This window comes from Melospiza melodia, chromosome 12 (genome assembly GCF_035770615.1).
Source record: "Melospiza melodia melodia isolate bMelMel2 chromosome 12, bMelMel2.pri, whole genome shotgun sequence".
Taxonomy (NCBI): Eukaryota; Metazoa; Chordata; class Aves; order Passeriformes; family Passerellidae; genus Melospiza; species Melospiza melodia.
This window is the reverse complement of record NC_086205.1, coordinates 6,683,910-6,707,191: the sequence shown is the minus strand read 5'-3', so window position 1 is coordinate 6,707,191 and position 23,282 is coordinate 6,683,910. Positions and strand designations below refer to the sequence as shown.

Genomic DNA, 23,282 nt, shown 5'->3' with positions numbered 1-23,282 from the left:
TAGGAACCTTTGTGGCTGATGTGCTAAAGTTGCTTCTGTTCCTGTTTTTAGGCAGCAAGAGCTTACTATGAGCAAACTGGTGTGGGCCCCCTCCCTGTTGTCCTGTTCAATGGGATGCCTTTCCAAAAAGATCAGCTGGATCCTGATGACCTGGAAACTGTGACAATGCACAAAATCCTGGAAACCACGAGCATCTTCCAGCGAGCCGTGTACCTGGTGGGTGCTGAGCTCCTCTGAGGCTTGAGAGAAACCAGATTTGGAAAAGCTGATCCACAAGTCCCTGGCTGCATATTATACAAGACAGCTTAGCTTTCAGAATTGCTTTCTGCTTTTTTTTTTTTTTTTTTTTTAAGATTATGTAAGGCAATTTTATATGTCAAATAAGAAATAATGCTTCTTTCCTCTTTCCTTCAGGGTGAATTATCTAATGACCAAGATGTGGTTGAGTATATCATGAACCAGCCTAATGTTGTTCCAAGAATTAACTCAAGAATCCTAAGGTCTGACAGAGAGTACCTAGATCTGACAGGAATGAGTAAGGGATGCTTTTAATTGTGTTAAACCTGAAATGTCTGAGTGAAAGACTTGCTGTTCCAGTGGAAAGCTCAGGTGGCAAAGCATTAACAGCACCTGAAGTGATGACCCAGTCCTGGTACAGACAGATGTTTATGTACAGCATTAAATATCTACTGATTTTCAAAATGGGAATTTGTTTTGTTTTTATACAGACCTTAAGGGGAATATGACTCATGAAGCTGAGAAATTATATAATGCATAAAGCAGCAGTTTGTTTCTTAGTTCTGACCTTCTTTTGAACAGGCTTGACAGTCATCTCTGGAATTAATTCAGATTTAGCAAAATGTTCCCTTGCTAAATGAACACCCAATGAAGTGACTGCAGTACAATGACATTGCTCCTGCCTTTTTTGAGTTGCTTGAAAAAGTAGCAGAGTGGATTTTTCAATCTATATTATTTACATACACCAGTGTCAGCTAAGTGAGACTTGGAAAATTCTTTCAACTGACTTCTCCCTATCAAATATGCAATGTAATTATTACTGTGACTTGTGAGACAGCAAAATTCATTTCTCAGCCTATATATTAACAGTGAAAATGAGATACAAGCAGTATTACAAGGAGCAAAATGGGACATGTTCCTAATGTTCTGGTAATAGTAGTGATTTTATTTTCAGTTTACATGGAATAGTTGCTTTGGCATTTAATGCTTGCTCTCTTCCTCAGATAACCATTTTGTGGATGACTTTGCTCGATTTACCACATTGGAGTCTAAAGATAAGACAGCTGCTGTTGCAAACAGCATGACCTACTTAACAAAGAAAGGTAAATCTGTGGTAGATTCTGAATCCAAGTCTGCTTTTATGTTTGTTTCCAAGCACATGTGCAGATCTTCACAACTCACTGAGCCTTGCCAGGCCTGTGGGTAACAGCATAATCTGTTAAAGATTTTTTTAGTAAGACATGACATCTACATGGAACAAGAATTTTCCCCTCTTAAACCTAGTCCAACCTCTTACTGAATAATAAAGTCTCAACCAAACTGCTCTTGCTTTTCTGCAAGTGACTCCCAGAAATGCAGCAGTGTAAGCAAGTGACTAGGAAAATATAAAAGGGGTTTTAGTTCTCTGGCTCACAATTCAAAATTACTAGAAGTTACATGGATTCAGAGGAAAACTCCAACTGCCCATTATATAAGACATCACCTAATGTGGTCAGTGCTGTTTTTATTGCTCCAGTGCAGGCACTGCTTTTCCAATGGCAGTGTTGTTACAGTTGCACACAAAAGTGTTCAAACTCGCCTGTACCTCTCAAGTGTAGGAAATGCATGCATAGACATAAAACAGAGCCTAACCAGGTCTAACCAGACACCATCAGGTGTTTCCTTTATCCATTTTGGTTAGATTCCAGAAATAAGCTGCTGTCATTTGGTCCAAATCCTCCTGTTGCTGTTCCTGTCTTTACTAGACTGTCCCAAATTTCCATGGTCCTGTCTCCAGTCACTGCCATCCATGTGCACTGCCTGAAATGTTCCCATTGCTCTTCCTGCCTCATGCCTGCTCTTCATTCATGCTCAGTCCCTTGGATTTGAACAAGTGGATTTAATTAAATCCACACCTTGGCATGCTTGTTGGAAAGTGCATTAATTTGCAATTCCATGGCTTGACATTTTTTGGTCACTGCCTCTTCTGCCACTTAAGATATTTAATAGCTGCTATCTGGTTACAGTATTGCTGTACCACATTTATTTTCTGAAGTAACAGAGAAGTTCTGTGTGCTGCTGGCTCAGCACTAGCACTGATACAACACTGCCATGCTGCTTTTTAAAGAGGGAAGATAACAGCACAGTGGCACAGCAGTGTTTGTAAACAGTCTTCAGAATGATGTCCTCACCCTGTGGTATGAAACTGGTAATATTAATTAAAGCTGGCATGAAAATCAAGCATCCATCTGTCTGAGGGGAAGGAAAAAGTCAAAGCTTATTGGAATAAAATTAGCACAACTTGTTGCTGTTGGATCTGAACTGTAGTGATTCAGTTGTGCCCAGTACAGTGCTGCAGTTTCTAAATACACATTGGGATTACCATCAAGTTATTAATGTGTCTCTCCTTTTCCCCTTTCCTTTCTGCTCTTTGACCAGGAATGTCTTCCAAGGAGATCTATGGTAACTCATGCTTTGGCATTTTTTATATTGTTCTTGGAATTTTCTGGTTCCTTTATGACACTGGCTTTAGAACCAGCAGGCAGTGAAGGAAGCTGTTGGAATGCATGTTTGCTCCAGCACTTTTGTCTTTATACAAAACTGATTTTGTAAATTAACAGCTTGAATACAAAGAAGTGATATGTCTGCTGGATTCCAATCCCAGCTGGAATCTCCGAGTTATTTATGTATTTCTTTATGATTTGTAATTGAAAAAGTAGCAAACAAACAAAAATCCTAAAAGATTCTAGCTTAGAGCAATGCATGCTGTCCCACATGGGTTTTCTGAATGACCTAATAAAGACTAATACACCAATGCTATTAATTTTGTCTTGCCAGGCTTCATAGCTTAGGTTCACCCATAGTAAAATTCTATGGAATTTTACTTTTTTGAAGTCTTTGCATGTGTGTCTTTGCAGTTTACCTCCAAATGAGGAAAAAAATGAAGCTTTCCTTCCTTTCACTCTCAAATTTCTTTTTTTTTTTAATAATTGCAGATGATTCCTTTGTTAGACCAGTTACTTTTTGGATTGTTGGTGATTTTGATAAACCTTCAGGAAGGCAATTGTTGTATGATGCCATTAAACATCAGGTAGGTAACACATTCATTGGAATGGGTTAGCAAAGCCCTTGGTAGAGGCTTGTAAAACACAAGTTGTGTTTTACACAATCTTCATGTGAAATCACCTGGTTCTCCCTGCAGGGTCTCTAATTTCCAGCCTCATCTCATTTTTAGGGACTGGAACATTGCTGATCTTAAGCTAGGACAGAATACAATAAATGTTCTTTTAAACCTGTGGTGTTAAACTGAAATATCTGTGTTTTGGTTTGGAGATAAACAAAAGCATTACTCTCTGCTCTGTCCCATTGGTTCTGGAGGATAACTGAACAAAATAAAGCACAGCTTGCAGTGTGTTTTGCCAGACTGAGTGGTGGCCATGGTCCTGGATTTCTTAGGTAGCACAGGCTTATCTGGAAGATTGCTGTGACAGTGGAGCCTATACATAAGCTAAATGCTTGATGTTAAATTAGTTAATTCATTATTTAACCTTGTGCTGCTATTTACCCAATTTGAAATCTGATATTCTGGTTAAGAAACACAAAGCTTTTGCTATAGTGTTTATTATATATTTATTTCATCTGAAATGTTAAACTTTCCCATCACCTGTTTTGTTAAACACAGAAATCCAGCAATAACATTCGAATCAGCATGATTAATAACCCCAGTGAAGAACCCAACAGCCAGAATACCATTGTGGCTAAAGCCATATGGGCAGCTTTGCAGACACAAACCTCAAATAATGCCAAGAACTTCATCACCAAGATGGCAAAAGAAGAAACTGTGAAGGCACTGGAGGCAGGAGCTGACATCTTGGAATTTGCTGTTGGGGTAGGCATGTCTGCTGGTGTTTTCATGGGGAGGGTGCTTTGCTTGTTCCTCAAATTCATTTTTTAGTGTAGTATATTCATATGCAGAAGGTGCAGTAACAGAGAAAAGTAACCCTGTTGGGATTGCTAGTTTGCTTTTTTTTTCAATCTCTGAAGGGTTTACCTAAATAGAACAATCCATCTAAACATCAAGTAAATCCTCATACTCATCAGAGCTATGTATCTTGAAAAAGGCAAAAGGAACGTGGATGCAGGGATCTATTTAAGTGAGTCAGTGTTTCTTGGATGGTTAAGAGAATAATATTCTTTTAAAAGATGGGAAAAAATAGAAGTGCATGTCTCAAAGTAGGTTTTAAAAAGTTAGGCAGGAAGATTGGAACTGGTCTAAGTAGCTTCACAGCAGAAGTTGGGATAGTGGTGACAAGCAAGAATTAGGTTTAAGGCCACAAAGAAAAGGGGGCCAGGGATCAGTTTTAGCAAGATACAAAGATGTTCTTGAATGACAACAAAAAGATTGCTTTTAAAAAGTGTGCAATGGTCTAGTTTTTCTTCCTATTCCAATGTCAAGTGTTCTTTTCTTTTAGGGTATGGATGCCAACATTTTCAAAGAAGCCTTTGAGTCTCCCAAGGTGGATTTTATTCTCTCCCATGCTATTTACTGCAGAGATGTTCTGAAGCTGAAGAAGGGGCAGAGGGCTGTGATCAGCAATGGACGGGTGAGATGATAACAGACAGTGAAAGAGACTTTCCAGTGTGAGAAAGGAGCAGATTTGAGCAGCAGAGTCTGGGTGGGGATCAGACACAGGAGTGCCAGCCTGTTTTAGGTCTCAGCAATCTTTAGGGTCACTTCCAGTTTGATTTATTCACACCTGTGTGACCTTTTCTTTTTAATGTGTGCAGTTAGTTGCTGGCATTTGGTACAAATTCAGGCCTCTCAATAACAAAGTTCCTTCATGCTGGTTGTGAATTGATTTCAGGGGTAGAAGGGGATGGTAAATTTGCAAGATTATGCTGCTTCAGTGTACTGAAAATGCTCTGACCAAGGTGCTTTGGTCTCTTCTACCATCTGTTTTTATTATAGTTTATCTGAAATGAGGTAAATGATGTTACAATAGCATTTCACTGCAAATAATGAAACACAGCTGTGTACAGCATTGAGTTTTCTTTTGTCATCTGTTTCTGGTTAGGAACAAACCCATTCAGGTCCCAGTGGTTGCTGGATATTTCAGTGGGTTAAAAATCTCAGGTGTTGAGTTGTTCTGTTCTATTTTTCTCATTAGCAGAATAACAAGACTTGTCTAGATAACTCTTAGGCTTCTGAAGGTTGCAGAAGGGAGATTTGCTGTACTATTAGAATTGGCTTGGTATTCTGCTGCCCCTTCCAGATGTGGTACTTCATGCATAATTTTAATTGCCTGACCCAGTGAAAATTTTAAGTGTGTATTTTATGTCTTAGTCTGGGGCTCTTGGCTCTCAATACCTGAATTTACCTGTTAAACTCTGCTGCCACTGACATTAATACCAGCCCAAATGGTTGGTTTCCACTGAGACTGGGCTGGAGTATTTATTTAATACATCTTTGAATTTTGTTTCAGTGTAGCCTTTACTTTGACCACCAAACTCCCAAAAAACTCACTTCCTTTTCAAACCAGGGCACCTAATAATGCTAATAATGATTCTGCTATGTTTTGGTAGATTATTGGCCCATTAGAGGATGGAGAGATGTTCAACCAGGATGATTTTCATCTCCTTGAAAATATAATCCTAAAGACATCGGGACAGAAAATCAAATCTCAGATTCAACAGCTGGGATTTGAAGAAGATCTGTAAGTAAACAGCTGTCACTAGAAATCTCAGTTAATTCAAGAAAAGCTGACAGACCTGTAGGTTACAATTTTGCTTCTTGGCAAAGGTGTGATGTACAAATCTATTTTCATTGAACTTTCAAGAGGTTTTACACCTTAACAATTGAATATATTCTTAAAATACTAGACTGAAAAATTATGGAAATACTGAAAAAGAAGTAGTGCTCAAAAGTAATTATCTTTTATGATAGGACCCCTCTCAAAAGTTTCTCCACTTAGAGGATTGCTTCCTAGTGCTCAGAGTTGCAGTGTAAAATGGGAAGAGTAGTGAAACAAGGGTTTGATCTGAGTGGCTTTCAGTTCTGAGTGGTTGGTGAAGATCAGGAATTCAGGTCCTGTAACATGGGTGACCCCTAAAATACAGCTGTTCTGTATTTGTTAGACTTAAATCCTTTGGTATAAATCCTCAGTAATAAGGCTGCAACCAGTTTAAATTACTGTTGGATTAACCCTTAAATATGTTTAATTCTTCAGAGCTTGTGTAGAGAGGTAGTAGGAGTGTTTGGTATCTGGATTTTGTTTGCCTTCTCTTTTGCTGCTGCCTGACAGAAATGTGATAACTACAGCCTTTTTCCTTGATATCTGCAAGCCTTATTCTTCTCCTTCTTTTCAGGGCAAGTGATTTGGTAATGAAAGTGGATGCTCTTCTTTCTGCTCAGCCAAAAGGAGAGGCAAGGATTGAATATCAGTTTTTTGAAGAACGATACAGGTATAGAATTGCTGAACAAGGCTTTTCTGTCTTTTAACATCCCCAATGTTCTATGTTGCATTTAATTAAAAAAAACCATCTAAGTAGCAGTAGGAAAGTCCCCAACAGTTTTCAGAAAGATTCCAGAAATTAATTTTATCTCTTCACCTATCTATATAAACATACATGTATATGTCAATTTTTTTCTCTATTAAGTTTCTGAAGGTGCACAGCATTTAGGAAGTAATTTCAGTTCAGAATGAGATGGATAGCAGTGGGTTGTAATGCATTTCAAGTGTTTATCCATGTATTTGATACTTTAAAATTGTATTTTCTTCTGTTTAGTGCAGTTAAACTGAGACCAAAAGAGGGGGAGACATACTTTGATGTTGTGGCTATTGTTGATCCTGTGACCAGAGATGCTCAAAGACTTGCTCCATTACTTTTGGTACGTAGGCAGGGTTGTGAGAACTTCAAATTCCATCCTTTTGGAATGTTTGCTTCCTCTTTGACTGTGTGGTGACCAGTGGCTTTCTAATAGTGTGTCTGAATTTCACAATGCATTTATCAGTGGAAATACTAATTAAGCTGTATTACACACTAATAAAATCATAACCATTGTCCAGAGAGCTTTTAGTTTCACCATTCTAACAGCTTAGTTTGCAGTAACTCTGTTCTTGAGGAGGGTCTCAGCATGCCAAAAAGAATGCCTGAAATATGAGGAGCAGGTAACTGTGCTTAAAACCACCAATTAAAAAGGGGGAAGGGGTGGTAAAGAAAACCACAAGGAGGGAGGATTGGGAATGAGCAGGTCCTGTCTATAGAACAGTGGTCAGCTCTCCTCATTAGATTTTTAAGGGATGTCTCTTTCTTATTACTTTAGGTTTTGAACCAACTGATAAATATGAATCTGAGAGTGTTTATGAACTGCCAGTCTAAGCTTTCTGACATGCCACTGAAAAGGTAAGCAGTTCCATGATACAGGGTGGGCAGAGAGAGAGAAACCTGTTGGAATGTGCAAGCACAGAAGCATGGTCAGCTGTCCCATGGGAAATCTCAATAACTGCTTTGATCTCATTTATATAATAGCATCATTTCCCACAGAGAATCTGGGAATTTGTGGATGGCATGAAGTAATTCTGCTATTTTACAAGTTGGCTGCTTTTAATTTTTTTTTTTGTATTTATATAAAATTAAATAACTTACTAGTTAAGTCTTGCACAGTTTGTTTTTGTCCTTCAAGATAGGACCAATTCTGACCTGTCCTAAGGTTAACACAACCTGCATTGCTTTGGACAAAGGCTTGGAGATATCAGAGGTCAGGGAAAGCTGATGGCATCTGCAAATACAATGAGAGTGAAATATTAGCAAATTTTGGCAGATGGGTGTTCTAACATTTTCTCTCTGAAATTTCAGCTTTTACCGCTATGTTTTGGAGCCAGAGATTTCTTTCACAGCAGAGAATAACTTTGCTCCAGGACCAATTGCCAAGTTTTTGGATATGCCCCAGTCTCCACTGTTCACTCTGAATTTAAACACTCCTGAGAGCTGGATGGTGGAATCTGTTAGAACCCCCTATGACCTTGATAATATCTTCTTAGAGGAGGTAAGAGAAATCATCATGTTCCTACTGCATTTAAATGGTGCTGCTTTTCCAGGGCTTGTTTTTATTTAATGGGAAAGAAATGCAGAATTTTAAAATGTCAGTAAACATAGAGCTGTGGATATTGCTGCATTTACAGACCTCTAAATGATTTCTAGGAGGGGAAGCATAAGCTCCCCAACAGCAGGATTGCTGTTCTCAATTACTCATGGATGCCTGACTCAGGGGTTCAGACACCACAGGCTTGGAGCAGGTCCTTCCCCTTGCTCCTAGAAGCCACCAAGCTGGTTTCAGTTTTCACTAATTTCACAGTGCTTATTAACTGGCAAACACTGCTGTGGTCCACAGAAGGATGTGCAGTGTCAGTGCAGCAGTAAAACCATGCAGCAGAAATCCTCTCAACTGCTCAGGAGCTGAGGTTCAGGAGGCCCAGCTGAGGTTCAGGAACTTGCTGCTGCTTGAGCAGACCTTGACTCAGATTGTTGGACTGTGGATCTGGGCAGTGCTGCCCAACATTCAGAGGGAGAAATAGGGAAAATCCCTTATTTATTTACCTTATTGTAATATTGCACATGTGTGTGTAGCAAGACTGTCAAAGCCTTTACAAAGAGGCCTCTGGAAAAGTGACAGTGTTTGCAGCCTTGTGGGCATCACAAATGTGGGTCCCCTTCTCACTGATCACTGTATTATTAGTCCCTATTATTAGCCCCCTCTTGCTTCTGCATCTCTCTGATATTGTTTGGGAATATGGTGTGGTATTGTGGTATATCTGGTATTACTGATTCTGTACTAGTTATTCACAAATCTAGGAAATTGGTTGTGTGTTTTATGGTTTTGGTTTTGGGTTAGTATGTTTTGGTTTAGGAGTTTCTTTGTTTTCATCTCTTAATCTAACTGTAAAGCCATCAATGAAGCATTGATACTACATTTAAAGCCTCTGATTTCCATGCCTGCCCCATTGATTAATTGAAAACCTGAGGGAGAGGGGGATTAAATGCTTCAGGCATTCCAAGTGCATTCCTGAGCTTCCAAATAAACAGCAGCTTTACTTTTGCAGGTGCACCATTTCCAGTTCCCAATGTGCAGTCTGTTGGTGCGGTAGCAATTAAAAATCTCATTTTGGATGTGCAGTGAGAGGAGATGCTTTGTGGGATTAGACTAACATTCTGCTTATGTACTGTCCTCAGGCTACATCTGAATTTGGCCTGGTAGGGACCCAAGACTTTTGGGGTTGTGGGGTTTTCTTTGGTTATTTTTTCTCTTCTCTTTCCTTGGCACCTTTGTTCAGTATAGAAAAAAAAGAATGGGTGTGTCCTGACAGTACCCTAGTGCACTGTAAGAGTAATGCAGAGCAAAATAAAATTTTTATTTCAGGTGGCTAATACTAGGTGAGATGAGCTTTAAACACATTTACAGTCAAAATTCTGGATCCCCATAATATACTTTTTATGAGATACCAATTCTCCATTCACCAGTAAATGTTAAAAAAATAAATTGTGGAATAGAGCAACAATCTTTTCCTATCCTAGCATATGTTGAGATTCAAATACTTTTGTCTGGGCCACTCTTATATTTGTGTGAGGTTTGTCACTTGAAGGAGCTGAGCTCTGAGGTTTTCTAGGTATTTGTCTAACAATAAAATTACTCTGGTGAAATAGCTTTTTTTAAATGACTATAGCTATTCTAGAGAATAACATGTGGCACTTTAGAGCTCGTGCTGCAGTCAGCAGTGTCTGCTCCTTTCAGGTGGAGAGTGTTGTAGCTGCAGAGTATGAGCTGGAGTACCTGCTGCTGGAGGGCCACTGCTATGACATTACAACTGGGCAGCCACCTCGGGGGCTGCAGTTCACCCTGGGCACCTCCAGCAGCCCTGTCATCGTGGACACCATTGTCATGGCCAACCTGGTGAGTGTCCTCCTGGAGCTGGCACAGCCCTGCCTTCCACCCCTGGGTGTTTCCTAGCATGGCCTCTGGCTTTGGGGTGTAACTTGCACTCCACAGCTGATGCAGATGCACCAGAACCCCATCATTCCTCACACTCATGTCTGAAGCTTCACACCTCTCACCTCTTTCAAGATGAGCTCCTTTCCCTTCTGAGATATTCTGGAATGTCTTTAAATGCTGCCAGTATTCTCAAGCAGCCCCTTTCCAGGGGAGCTCAGTTGTTTTCCTGGGTCCTCCCTGGGCCATCACTCTGGTGCTGTGAGCCTCAGGCTGTCTCATTTTTGGGACCCATTTCTTCAAGAGACCTGTTCCATAAATGGGGAGAGTCAGCAAGGACAATTGGCATTGTAGAAAATAAAGGAAGTGTGAAAGAATGGGATTTGCTTATTTTAGGTGAGGAAAGATGCTGGAAATCCAAGTGTATGATTATTCCCTGCAGCTGCTTTTGTAATGTCTCTGCATAAGGGATGTGTCTCTTCTCAGTGTCCACACTGGAGCAGGGGAAAGGTAATGGACTGAAATTATGGCAGAGGAATTTTGGCACTGGAGTGTTTTCTTGATATGTAATGTTAGTGAAAAACTGAAGTACATTACCTCTTGTGTTTTTTTTTTTTTTTTAATTTTTAAGGTTTTTAAAGTTATTACATTTATTTAAATGAATTAAAAGAAAAACAAGGAGAAAATATTCCTTGTTTCCTGGTGCTAAATATTTACTTTAGAATTCTTACTAATTTTCAATTTATGCCTTTTCTTAGCCAGAGTATATCCTACAGTGATGTATTTCTTACTGTAGAAAGAAAGATGTGCCTTATTTTACATGTGGTGTGTTTATGTTGGGGACTAAAAACTCAGAAGTGTCCTTTTTATAATTAACTGCATCAAAATTTTCAAAAATATTTTTAAATTTTCTTATTAAAGCAGCTTGGCTCACATAGGAACTGCAAGCATTTGAAGCCACAGGACAAAAGTGAATGGGAGCATCTCTACAGTTGCACGTGTCTTCTATAGGTCTAATAATCTAAATCACTGAGGAAAATATTCAGATCTGAATTTGAATCTCAAGATCTGAATCTGAAGCTTAAAAAGACTTGAACACAATATTTGAATTTCTAAGTTCTGTAGAAGAGATGTTTTGTAACTTGTAAATTATGTTACTGCTTCTGCTCTAGAATTACCACTCTGTAGAGCTTCAGAATTCCTTTAGACTTTCTTGTATAATCACAAATTAGAGTTTTGAAATTCCCTCACTCCTTCATGAAGGCAACCTTTTGCAGGAAAAGACTTTGGGCTTGCACTGCTCCCATCAGGACAGTGAAGACTTTGATCTAACAAATAATGCCAGACTTTTTCAAGCTTCTAAATCATAGGGAAAACCCAACAATTTTGAATAGAATGATTACTGGGGCTTTTCTCTTGTTCTCTGGATTTAATAACAATCTTGCAAATAACATTTTAGATCTAAAACAATAAGTCAAAACCCATAACTTTAAAGCTGATTTTTCTGCATTTGCATTTTCTGGAAAGTGCCAAATATTCTTTTCACTTTACAGGGCTACTTCCAGTTAAAAGCCAATCCTGGTGCATGGACTCTAAGACTGAGAAAAGGCAGATCTGAAGATATTTACAGGATCTACAGGTAGGCCAGGATAAGAAATACTTCAGTGTTTTTCTTGTAAAGCTTCTGAAGTAGATAGGCATTGTAATATGTGAATCTAATGGTTCCTTTGCCAAAGTGTGGTGACCTGAACAGCAAATTAAACAGCAAATTACATGTCATACTAAACATAGGTTATGCAAGGTGAAATTCATTAATTAAAAACCCCATTAAGTGTGTTCAGATAAATGTATTTGTTTCTTTGGCATGTCTGAAACCTGTTTTGCAGTGCTGAGGCTAAATATATGTATAAAAATGGCCAGAAGAAATAAAAACCATATTTTTGCTTTGTAGTAAAAATCAGTATCTTGCTCTATTTTCAGTCATGATGGCACGGACTCTCCACCTGAAGCTAATGAAGTTATTGTTGTTCTCAATAACTTCAAGAGCAAAATTATTAAAGTGAAGGTGAGTTTATAAACCTAAGGTGCCCTTAAAGAAATCTGTTGGATCAACAGTGGGGAGAAACTTGGATTAAGGCCTGAAGCTCCTTTCCCATGAGCACACACTTGAGGCAGTCTGCACTAAGCTCACCTCACTGTATCAGGGGTAGAGAGCATCATCTGTAGCCTTGATTTGGGTTTTTAATACAGGAGAGAATGACAAAGTCCCGTTCCTTGTGTATGTTCCTGAGCTACAATAATACTCACAATTTTATTCACTTTTGTGTCACTCTGACACAGGCTAGGTGAGAATACATTTGAAAAAAATAAGAAAAAAATGGTAAATTACTAATCTGCTGTCTCTTAGGGTTGCCTGTCAGGTAATGCCATAGTTGAGAAGTTCAAGGAGAATGACTGGTAGATAAGTGATGGCTATAACAGAGCCAGTTCACACCTCTATTTACATGTGCTGGGCTTATTTTTGGGATGTTCTACCCATTCACTGTCTTGTTTGTGTATCTGCTTTGGAGTCTCAGTGACAATTATACCACTTAGAGACTGGTGGAGTTGGTGTGTTGGTTTTTTGAGGGGTAGGGGTTGTTGGTTTCTTTGAAGGATTTTCTTTGCCAGAAAGATCACTGGCATCCACCTCATTAAATATCTCTTAAAAAAGCATTTTAACCATCCAGACTAAAATGCCTTTGGTGTCTAAAAGCTCCTTTGAAATCTGTTTGGAAAAAGTCACTCATTACTGAGCTGTTTTCCCAGAGAGCTTAGGTTACCTGCCAGCTATTCAAGTAGGTAAAAACAGAACCAGTGGCAGGATAACACTCCTGCAATATCTACTCAATATGTGGTTCCAACTCACTAAAGCCATGTCTTGCTTCACAGGTGCAGAAAAAGTTTGATATGATGAATGAAGATCTGCTAAGTGATGGCACCAATGAGAATGAATCTGGATTTTGGGAATCTCTGAAATGGTAAAACTAATTCAATGATAACCTACAAGTTTCTTGAAACCGGAAAACTCTTTGGCAATACCATGATGTGTGTGAAATTCCACAGCTGTCTGTTAAGTCTGCTTGAATTCAGGGCTGTCATTGATTGGACTCCTCTGTTTCTAGAGCTCTGGGCTCCTGCTTTGCACCTGCTTTTACCTTCCTTTACCCCCCCTGCTACTTGGGAGCCTGAAAACATTTGTATTTGCAGCCTTTCCTATAGAGCTGGCCCTTCCTGGCTTGTGCTTCACAGAACCATGTTTTTCCTTTCAGGGGATTCACAGGAGGACAGAAGAATGAAGATGTGAAACAGGATAAAGATGATGTACTAAATATATTCTCTGTGGCTTCAGGACACCTGTATGAGAGATTCCTACGGTGAGTTGAGAATTTATAACCCCAGTGTGCCAAAGGGTGGTGGCCTTGCACAAGGAAAAAGGTTACAATCTGTAAGAGTATAAAAAAACTCCACTTTTTCAATGCTTCAGAAGTCCACTAGAATCTGCATTTACCACGTCATGGGAACTTCTGTCTGCATAGCATTCATGAGTTAAAAATTGACTTAGTTTAATAGATGGTGTGTTGCTGTCCTAAGTTTTCTCACTACAATATAACCAATGTATTGTTAAGAAGTTACAGAATAAGTCACAGTTGCTTTGGAAAGAATCTGAGTTTCTGTTGTTCTCAAAGGACTGTGAAAGCCAACAGGTTGTATATTCTCTGCCTAGTTAAAATATAGAGATGTTGGGGGTTTAGTAATTTTGTGGATAAAATTAAGCAATTTACAATAGGCTGAAGCTACCCACTTTTTCTTTATTTATAAAGTTCAGTTACCTGACACATAACTACAAATAATTTAATCATGTAGCCCAGCAATTTGTGATCTATTCCACAGCTCACTTTTCATGGATACCACTAGTTCCTGTAACTGCTTTATTTTTTTTTTCTTTTGATAGCATAATGATGTTGTCTGTGCTGAAACACACCAAGACTCCTTTAAAGTTTTGGTTTCTGAAGAACTACTTATCACCTACATTCAAGGTTTGTTACTAACTAGAAATTTATTTGGTGGTGGGGGAAGGGTGCCACAAGCTGCTTCCCCCTCCCTTTCCCAGCATCACTTGGCTAAACCTGAACTCACCCAAAGCTGGAGGAAGCCTCACAGATGGGAATGTCAGCTGATGTGACAGTGGGCCAAGTTTTTCTAGTAAAAAAAATTTCCCAATGCTCTTCTCTCATTTTACATGCTCCCACTTACACTGCTGTGTACACCCCTAAACAATTGTCCCATCTGTGAATTTTTATGATTTGAGTAGTGCATTCTCCTCTGTGGATCACTATGAAATGGCTCATAATGGACAAAAATGCTGAAATAGTTAGTTGCCTTTACAATTTGTATTGATTGTTCAGCTTGGGCCTCTGTTTTGTGTGAACTAAAAATGAAACTAATTTTCTATGTGGTATGCTGATGTTCTGTGCCTTCCACTGAAGTCTGTCTCTTGTAATGTGCTTTTCTTTTTCCTGCAGAGGAACAAAGAACTGAGATAAGCTGCTTTTTTCCCCTCCCTCTGCAGGAGTTCATCCCATACATGGCCAAGAAGTACAATTTCCAGTATGAGCTTGTCCAGTATAAATGGCCACGCTGGCTGCACCAACAGACAGAGAAGCAGCGAATCATCTGGGGTTACAAGATCCTCTTTCTAGATGTGCTCTTCCCATTAGCTGTTGATAAAATCCTCTTTGTGGATGCTGATCAGGTAACACAGAGGCTGCAGTTATTTGATCTTTTCTTTTTTTCCTAATTTTTTTTATTAATAAGTTCTAGAATACAATTTCCATATTGTTGGAAGGGTTGCAAGTTTGAGCCCTTCACAGGCATGACTAGAGGTTGATTCTGTAATTATGGCATGCTTCACTGAGGGCTGGGTTTTGTGACTGTTGCCACAAGATTGGCTTTGTTGGCCTGTCTTCTACTGTTATCTGGTTCCTCATTCACTCACTGTGATTCCAGCCAGCTTGCCAAACAGATTCTCATTTCACCCTTCCACTTTTGCAGTTCAGTCTGTTCTCCCAGCCTGCAGATCACTTACCACAGATGGTATTTTCCTAACTCACCAACCACTCTGCCCTCCCAGGCCCTGCTTTTACCTTGGCCAGAGGTAGAGAAGGCAAATCCCTTGTGCACAAGGCCATGGGAGGCTTTCTGTGCCCCCTCCTCAGCTCCTGGGTGGGAAGGGCAGGAAATGTGCACAGTGAGAACTGCCAAAACTACTCTCAAAAGTACATGTGAAGTGAGAAGTATTATCAGATTATCAACAAGTGAGTGTGAACTGCCTGGGGGGTTTGGCACATGTTCAGTGGGAAGCCATGCCAGGTCAAACTGAAGCTGAAGGATCAGTTAGGAGAGATTTCCAGCTCCCCAGTTGTCATTTTAGACAGTTTGTTTCTCTGCTTGTGAGAGACACTAAGGCATTTTTTTTCCCATTAGAGTGGTATTTTTAAAGTAGTGTTAGTGCCACATCTGTGTCAAAAAGCCATTAAAAAGCTTTCATCCCTGAAGAGTCTGCAGACACTGAAGAGGAAGGGATACCAAGAATCCCAGTTCATGTATAGTGAGAATTCTTGCTGCTTATTAAGAAACAGTTTTATGTATAGTGAGAATTCTTGCTGCTTATTAAGAAACAGTTTTGCACTTCATCTCTCCAAACCAACCCCCATCAGGTTATTTGAAGCTCTATTTTATTTGCTCCAGCTCTTAGGGCAGGGGAGACAACACCTTTTGTGCTGTATTTTTGTACTACATATATATAATGCAAAAAACTGCCACATATATATCAGGTGATTCTTCCTTTATCTGCTTGCTCAGTTTGAGTTAAATCCTATACAGCATTTGCAAGCAACCCTAGAAGGGCAGGCTCCTAGAAATGCAAATAAAATGTCCTTTCCCTTCAGATTGTGCGCACAGACCTGAAGGAACTGAGGGATTTTAATTTGGATGGTGCTCCTTATGGATACACCCCCTTCTGTGACAGCCGAAGGGAGATGGATGGATACAGGTTCTGGAAATCAGGATACTGGGCAAGTCATTTAGCTGGAAGAAAATACCACATCAGGTATGAAGAATTCTTCTTTTTTTCCTAAAATAGAGAGGTTGCTACTTGGATTTAGCAGAAAACTAGCTGAGGTATGCAGCTCTGCCTGAAAACCAATTGTTGCTTCCTGTTGCCTCTTTAAGGTTCTGTGGCCAGTGAAGCACTAGAGACAAGTTATTTCAGTTTGCTACAACTTTTAGAGATGAAGAACTGAAGTTAACTAACAGACATCTTCCTTTGTTAATAACAAATGTTGGAACAGGGACTGCCTGACAGCAAAGCTAAGACAGATTTGTTGGAAATTCTTTTTTGTACATGCCATGATTTGTTCCTGAATTTCCAATTTGTCGGAAATTCTTTTTTGTTAGAACTGCTTTCCTGCTTTGTAATAGATCATAGATGTGCTGCCACCCTGAGACTGTTTTAGGGTATTGTGTCTCAGGGGTTTAGTAGGGCTGCAGTGTTACCCCTCAGTGAAATTACTAATTGCAGTCATTACTAATTGCATAATTTCCACGTAGTGCTCTGTACGTTGTGGATCTGAAGAAGTTCAGGAAGATAGCAGCTGGAGATCGACTCCGAGGACAGTATCAGGGTCTGAGTCAGGATCCAAACAGTCTGTCCAACCTTGATCAGGTGTGCTTTGTTGTGTTTGTTTTGTTTTACTGGGCTATGGTGTCAGGATGGAACTTGGGATTTTCCCAGAGGTCTTTGGAATGGGATGAGGTGTGGATTCATCACTTTATATTTGCATTGGGAAATAAGAAAACTCTTACAGAAGTTAACCTTCACAATCCTGTTGGTTTGGGAGGAGGGTTGCTCCTCCCATCCTGCACCCTGTGGAAACAGCCACTAACTCTTACTCTGCACAACAGGATTTGCCAAACAACATGATCCACCAAGTACCAATCAAGTCCTTACCACAGGAGTGGCTGTGGTGTGAAACATGGTGTGATGATTCCTCAAAGAAGAGAGCAAAAACCATTGATCTGGTGAGTGCAGGATGATTCCCTCACTCTTACAGCACAATAAAATACAGCAACCAGTTGTAGAGGCACTTCCCTTCCTCAGCCTCTACCACTACTTGCACATTTTCAGCACTTGAGTTTTTTCCATTAGTTTCTGTGTTTCTCTTACCTGGAGCAGTGGCATTGTTATGAATTTGGAAAGAGACTTTGCACTGTTCTCTGGCTGAAGATCCCTGCAGAGGGGAGCACACCTCTGTTGAGTGCAGACACCTTTTGTAGCCTGTCTGTTCTGTTTGCAGTGTAACAACCCAATGACCAAAGAGCCCAAGCTGCAGGCAGCCATGAGGATAGTTCCAGAGTGGCAGGACTATGATCAAGAAATCAAACTGCTCCAGAGTAATTTCCAGAAGGAGAAGGAAATGGGAACACCAGCTGAGATGCCAGGACAACACACACATGGTAATTTTTCTTTCTGTACTTCTGTGACTTTCTCTGTGCCTTTTGGTCTTGTGCTGTGTCCTCCCTCACTTGAACCATGCACAGGGCTGAATGAAATCATCATGGGATGGAAGGAACTTGCTGAGCAAGTCTGGTGTAATTTAACCTAATTCTGAAAGCCAGAGAACAGATTTGTTCCAGTTCTGTAAAAGACCCTCACTGTTCCTGAAATTTTATGAGCTTGGCCTTTTCTTAACCCTTAAAGAAAGTTCTGCTACACACTGTGGGTGAGAATTGTTCTTCAGGCACTGATACCTTGCAAAGAACAAGTCTTGGGAGGCTTTATTGATTCTCAAACCAACCTGCCAACTGAGGCAGCTCAAACTGAGTGCTCATTTTTCTCTCCTCTTCTACAGATCCAGAGGCACATGTGGAATTATGATCCATGGAGACAAATTCAAGTTAGACTCTTTCATAGACAATTTTTATATTGGAAGCTAGTTTTTTTCCGGTGTGTCTGCAAAACTGCTGAATAATTGAATGGGATGATGTATGCATTTCTATTCCTTGCCTTTGGGTTAATTTCTGCATATGAAATAGGATCTGGATTGCTGGAATTAGCTTTACTGGTGTTTTTTGCACCTGTGGTGGTGATGAAAGACCCCGTGATGGAATTTAGTGTTTCAGAAACAAAACTTCACAATCCACCAGAAGAGCCACAGCCTGTTCCTTCAGCTGTTGCTGCCTCCACCACTGCTGAAGCTCCAGTTTAGCCTCAGATCTAACTTGAGAGTCTGGGAATTGCAGACATACATCCTAACCTCATCTGATGGACATAATTTTTTCCAGGTAACATTATAAAGCTCGAAATTATGCCTTGAATTTGGGACACTGTTTCATCTTCAGGTTTTCAAACAATTGAAAATACTTCTTGGATTTGTTCAGTCTGCCCTTGATTTTGTAACAAAATCAGCATTATTTTGATTTTCTCTTTTCTGTCTTCATTTATTGCCCAACTTTTGAAGGTTTGGCTTAATGTAAAACTCTACCACAGTCTCTTTAAATGCCCATCCAAATGCAAATGCCTAAGCTCACAAAGTGAGCAGAACACAGAATTTGGCAGCTGAGTTCATCCTAGTCTCTATGATTTGAATCAAAGTGCCCTCCCTTCCTCCTCCTCCAAGTGTAAATCAGTCTGCAAAACTGGCAGGGCCTTACTCTTGCTGTGGTTCACTGATTCATGAATGTTTTTTTGTTTATGAAAAATCTGTGTGAACTTGGAAGTTTATCATCATGTAAATTTCATTAACTTTATTTTTCTTCAAACAGAGAAGTTGTCACATCAATAAAAACTTCAGAGTTCTTAGGTCTTAAGCCTTAGTTCCCACTTTGATCATCCTTTTTCCTTGCACACTTTACAGTCCTCGTTTGATTTTGGGGTTTCTGGATATTTCACTTGCATTTGCTTGCATTCTGTGCATAGACAAGGATGTTTCTTCTTGCAAGGATTAATTACCCTGGGCTGTTTTATCATTCATGTTCATGTCTTCATTTTGAAAGATGCTGCTGCTGCCATAGTTCTGTACTATGAACATACCAATTAAAGAAAACCCTCAAACCCAGTTTCCCCCATTTTGTAGAGTTAATATAGTCTGCTCCCTGTAACTCTGAAGAGTTGAAATGTAAAAACTAAAAGGAGATTTCCAGTACAAAATATAGTCACCTATGCAGCTTGAGAAATCCAAACTTTTTTGGTTTTTGTGACTCCCTTGTTTTCATACATTTATCAATGTTTTGTGCTGTAAGACCTTCAACCCAATAATCATATCTCAGTATAAGAATATTGAAACATTCTTCTGGAATTGCTGTGTTATAAATGCTATAATGTTTTGAAGGAATATGAAAGAAGACATCAGCAGTGTTTGAACTGTTCAATAGTGTGATTTAAGGGAAAAAGCAGCTCTTCTCCAGCCAGCTGAAGGAAGGGCCCAAACTCTTAAAAAAAGCACATTAAGAGCAACTTACAGAGTTTATCAGCTTAAGTATTTCCCACGTTGTGGGGTTTTAAATTCAGATAGTCTGTCTGGTGTCTCTGGAAATGACAGGTGAGGTGCCTTATGCTTCCCATCAAAACTGCTCCACTTAAGGATAAGCAGACTTACAATAGCAGGAGTTCTTTCTAGTGTAAAAAACAGTACACCTGTTAACAAATTAATTACATGTTGTGTCAATTAGCCTCTTTTAAACAGCTAAGACAGCACAGGCAAGGTTGTCCTTTCTGTGTTCTGATCCAAATCACTTCAGCCTTGCTGGAGCACATGGAGTGGCACAGGGAGGAGTGGGCAGGAGCTGTACACCACTTATTCCTTCTGGAGATGGATGGAGCAAGAATGTGCTCAAGCCCTCAGAACAGGAGCAGCTGTCTGTGAAACAAGGCCCTTTCCTCTCTAGAACTGTATCTGGCTTCTTTTTTCTCCCAAATTATATTAGAATGAGCCACAAGACTGAGAAGAAACCCAACTCTTAAATTCAGCACATTTACAATGCTTTGTTGGATAAGAAAATACATCTAAATTAAATGTCAGTTACAATTGGTTTTTTTAAATGTGCTCCTTCATTCTGATAGTTAATGTATGTACTTGAACACCCACACTGCATCCTATCGGTTTTTTTTTAATGATAAGATCTCTCTGGCTATGGAGGGTATTTATGTCTCCAGTTAACAGACACCATGCTCTTCATTTTTTTATGAAGAAATAAAAGTCCTCTAACTCACAATTGATACAGAAAGAAACCAGAAGCATACTGTGAGATTCTACACCTTTGCCGTACTTTTAAGGTGTTCTCAAGTACAGTATAAAATGCACATGGTATTGATCATTCTGAATGTGAACTATTCCCCCCTTTTCCTGAGAAGCTGCTATTTATTTCCACCCAAAAATGACAATCAAAAAGAGAATAATCACTTCTTTTGGATCTGTGCATGTGTTTGCTCTTAGATGCTCAATGGGGCCTTGAAAGACAAATAGTTTGTCACCCTCATGTAGAAAGCATCTTGTAGAGAGATGAAATTAATCTATTAATGAAATAGAGCAGCTGCTGGTCATATCACTGATGGCCTGGTCCTGGGACTAGCAGAGTGATGATAATTAGAAAATGGGGATTACAGAGGTCACAGTGGGGTTTTGCATCCCTCAGAGTAGAAAAGCCACATCTGGGGTAAGGTGATGACATTGTTGCCATCTCTGGCTACTAAGCAGCTTGACCTCTTGGTGAGGAGTTCACACTTGAGAAATGCCCTCTACTTTTATTTTAAAAGGAACTTTTCACTGCCTTACTAAAACCAAATAGCAAAGAAACAAAACTTTAAGATTTCTCTTTCATTTAGCCATATAGGGTTATAAAGAAAATGAAAGGGACATATAAAAGAGTAAATACCCAGTAACAGTCTTAGGAATCAGAACATGGTTAAATTATGACCTGGTTTTACCCAAATCTTCTGTAATCTGTTCAAGAATATTCCATAACTCTGTGTGGCAAGTGATCCAAGGTGTGGGGAGTTCTCTTTACTGACTGGCACTGAGATCACAGTGAGCTTCCCTAAGAACAAGATCCAACACAATAAAACCTCTGCTGTTCTTTACCCTTGTCTCTCCTGTCAATTGCTTTGGGGCACATAACTGAGGTTTTAATAGTGTTCCTTGGAGTACATTTTTCACTTCTTGCATGCAGGTGTTGGGATGCTGTTGAAAAGCCAGAAGGGAAAAAGAGGAAAGGGTTCCTCCTCCCAGCCAGTCTTGTTAATAATGGTACTTGGGTAACCCCTAAACTTCTGTTAAACAATAGGAATATTTTATATAAATCTGCCTTTTAGGTTTTTGGTTTTTTTTTTTTTTTTGGAACTCTACCTACTGCTACTATAAAAGAATGTTTCTAGGTCAGCTTTTTGTCATTTCTTCATTTGATTTGGTTTTACACTGATCCTTCACAGTAAGCACTGGGAAAGTGATGCTCCTGAAATACTTCCAAGTACAGAGATGTGTCTGAAGTTCTTTCAGAGTTGGGAATGAATTCCAAACTCCTATGGGACTCTCAAGGGCTCTTTTCCAGAGCATCTTTATTAATCAAAGAGCTATAAAATGGACAGCTTGACACAGGAAGCCCAGCTGAATGCTACAGAGACCTGCACTTGACTGTTTGAACTTGCTCAGGTTTGGGAAATGAGACCAAATCCCAGGAGACAACTAAAAGAGGAAAAGGAAGCAGCCAGAAAGAATAAATACACATCATATGCCTATGACCTCAACAGGATTTTGCACTCCTCCCCTTTTGCTTTTTGAAGTACCTATTGAAGCATGTAACTGTATATACTTAATGCTGAAGAACTGATCACCCTCCACCCCAAAAGAGCTGCATAAATGAGAAAAATTCTGATGGGGGAGTGGGGAGAGGGGATGCAAAAAGTAGTTTTGAATCCTTTTTTTAAATAAAATTTTTAAAAATTGTATTAACCAGGATACAACAGGTTTCTTTGATGGGCAAGCTATCCCATTCCTTGCTGGTTTGCTGTGTACCACTTAGGCTCTTTCTGGGGAAGTTACAAAGCCATATGAGGGCAGGCAGCACTTTGTCTACAGGTGAACAAACCACCAGGCCACGAGCTGCTCTTGCTGCCCATTTCCATGTATTTTATCTTAAAAGGAGAATGCCACTGCTTTACTAAAAAGCAAATAACAAAGAAATGAGACTTGGAGATTTCTCTTTCATTTAGCTGTGTGGGGATATAAAGAAAATGAATACTTGCACTGATGTAGCAGTGCAAGTATTATTTAACTAAATGAAAAGTCATCATTTAACAAGATGGAAAGTCACAAAAATGCACTTCAGAGTCAGACAACACCAGTTGTGCTGCCCTTATCCCCAGGGCTTAGAGGGACAGGGATAACCCACGCCACTGTGCTAATCCTGAAGGGGTCCTGCTCCCACATTGCTGCTTTGGCCCATCCAAGGCACACCTGGCAGTTCCTGTGCATGCACAGACATCCCTGAGTTCAGCACTCAGCACACACCAGCCCTGCTCTGGGTGCAGCAGCCCTTCCTGCCCCATCCCCAGGCACTCCTTGCCTGCAGCCAGCCCTGCCTGGAGAGCCCAGGCTGCTGGAGTTAATGCTGTGCCCCCCAAACAGCTGCAGTTCTCAAGGCAAACCCCTCGATCCACACGGGGGCTCTGGCTGGAAGCGCTCCGCAGGCTCTGCCCAGTTTGCCAGGCCAGCCCTCCCGCCTCTCCTTGGGGAGGGTGTGGGATCTCAGCGCCTCAGGACTGATGTGCAGAGTGACCGAGACCACCCTTGGGGGGCTCGGAGGTCCTGGAATGTTGCCAGAAGGGTCTGGTGGCTGGACTTTGATCCTGCACGGGAGACGACACCTGTATGAGGATGGGAGGATTTCACTGGGGTGAATGGTGAAGGGATAAGTTAATTAGAGTGTGAGACACAGGGTTTAGGATTTCTGTACAGGGGGGTCTAAAGAAGTAAGATGGAGGAAT

At 40.1% G+C, this 23,282-nt stretch overlaps 1 protein-coding gene across 4 annotated transcripts in view; it reads left to right on the top strand.

Annotated features, from left to right (window-relative positions):
* UGGT1 (UDP-glucose glycoprotein glucosyltransferase 1) overlaps positions 1-22,244 on the top strand; it is a 40,552-nt gene extending 18,308 nt beyond the window's left edge. For 2 of the 4 annotated variants that reach the window (XM_063166530.1, XM_063166529.1), the window contains exons 18-41: positions 52-216; positions 415-535; positions 1,242-1,340; positions 2,656-2,679; positions 3,213-3,307; positions 3,899-4,105; positions 4,689-4,820; positions 5,800-5,930; positions 6,583-6,678; positions 7,003-7,105; positions 7,541-7,620; positions 8,074-8,263; positions 10,007-10,165; positions 11,755-11,840; positions 12,182-12,266; positions 13,133-13,221; positions 13,513-13,617; positions 14,196-14,280; positions 14,814-14,996; positions 16,192-16,352; positions 16,853-16,967; positions 17,207-17,323; positions 17,599-17,758; positions 18,154-21,987. In XM_063166530.1, coding sequence (XP_063022600.1) covers positions 52-216; positions 415-535; positions 1,242-1,340; positions 2,656-2,679; positions 3,213-3,307; positions 3,899-4,105; positions 4,689-4,820; positions 5,800-5,930; positions 6,583-6,678; positions 7,003-7,105; positions 7,541-7,620; positions 8,074-8,263; positions 10,007-10,165; positions 11,755-11,840; positions 12,182-12,266; positions 13,133-13,221; positions 13,513-13,617; positions 14,196-14,280; positions 14,814-14,996; positions 16,192-16,352; positions 16,853-16,967; positions 17,207-17,323; positions 17,599-17,758; positions 18,154-18,179 — 2,814 coding nt within the window. In that variant the 3' untranslated portion in view covers positions 18,180-21,987. Of the gene's footprint in view, positions 1-51; positions 217-414; positions 536-1,241; positions 1,341-2,655; positions 2,680-3,212; positions 3,308-3,898; positions 4,106-4,688; positions 4,821-5,799; positions 5,931-6,582; positions 6,679-7,002; positions 7,106-7,540; positions 7,621-8,073; positions 8,264-10,006; positions 10,166-11,754; positions 11,841-12,181; positions 12,267-13,132; positions 13,222-13,512; positions 13,618-14,195; positions 14,281-14,813; positions 14,997-16,191; positions 16,353-16,852; positions 16,968-17,206; positions 17,324-17,598; positions 17,759-18,153 lie in introns of all 4 variants that reach the window. The other 2 variants (XR_010029144.1, XM_063166531.1) reach the window with 2 other exon arrangements.
* Positions 22,245-23,282: the final 1,038 nt, after the last annotated feature.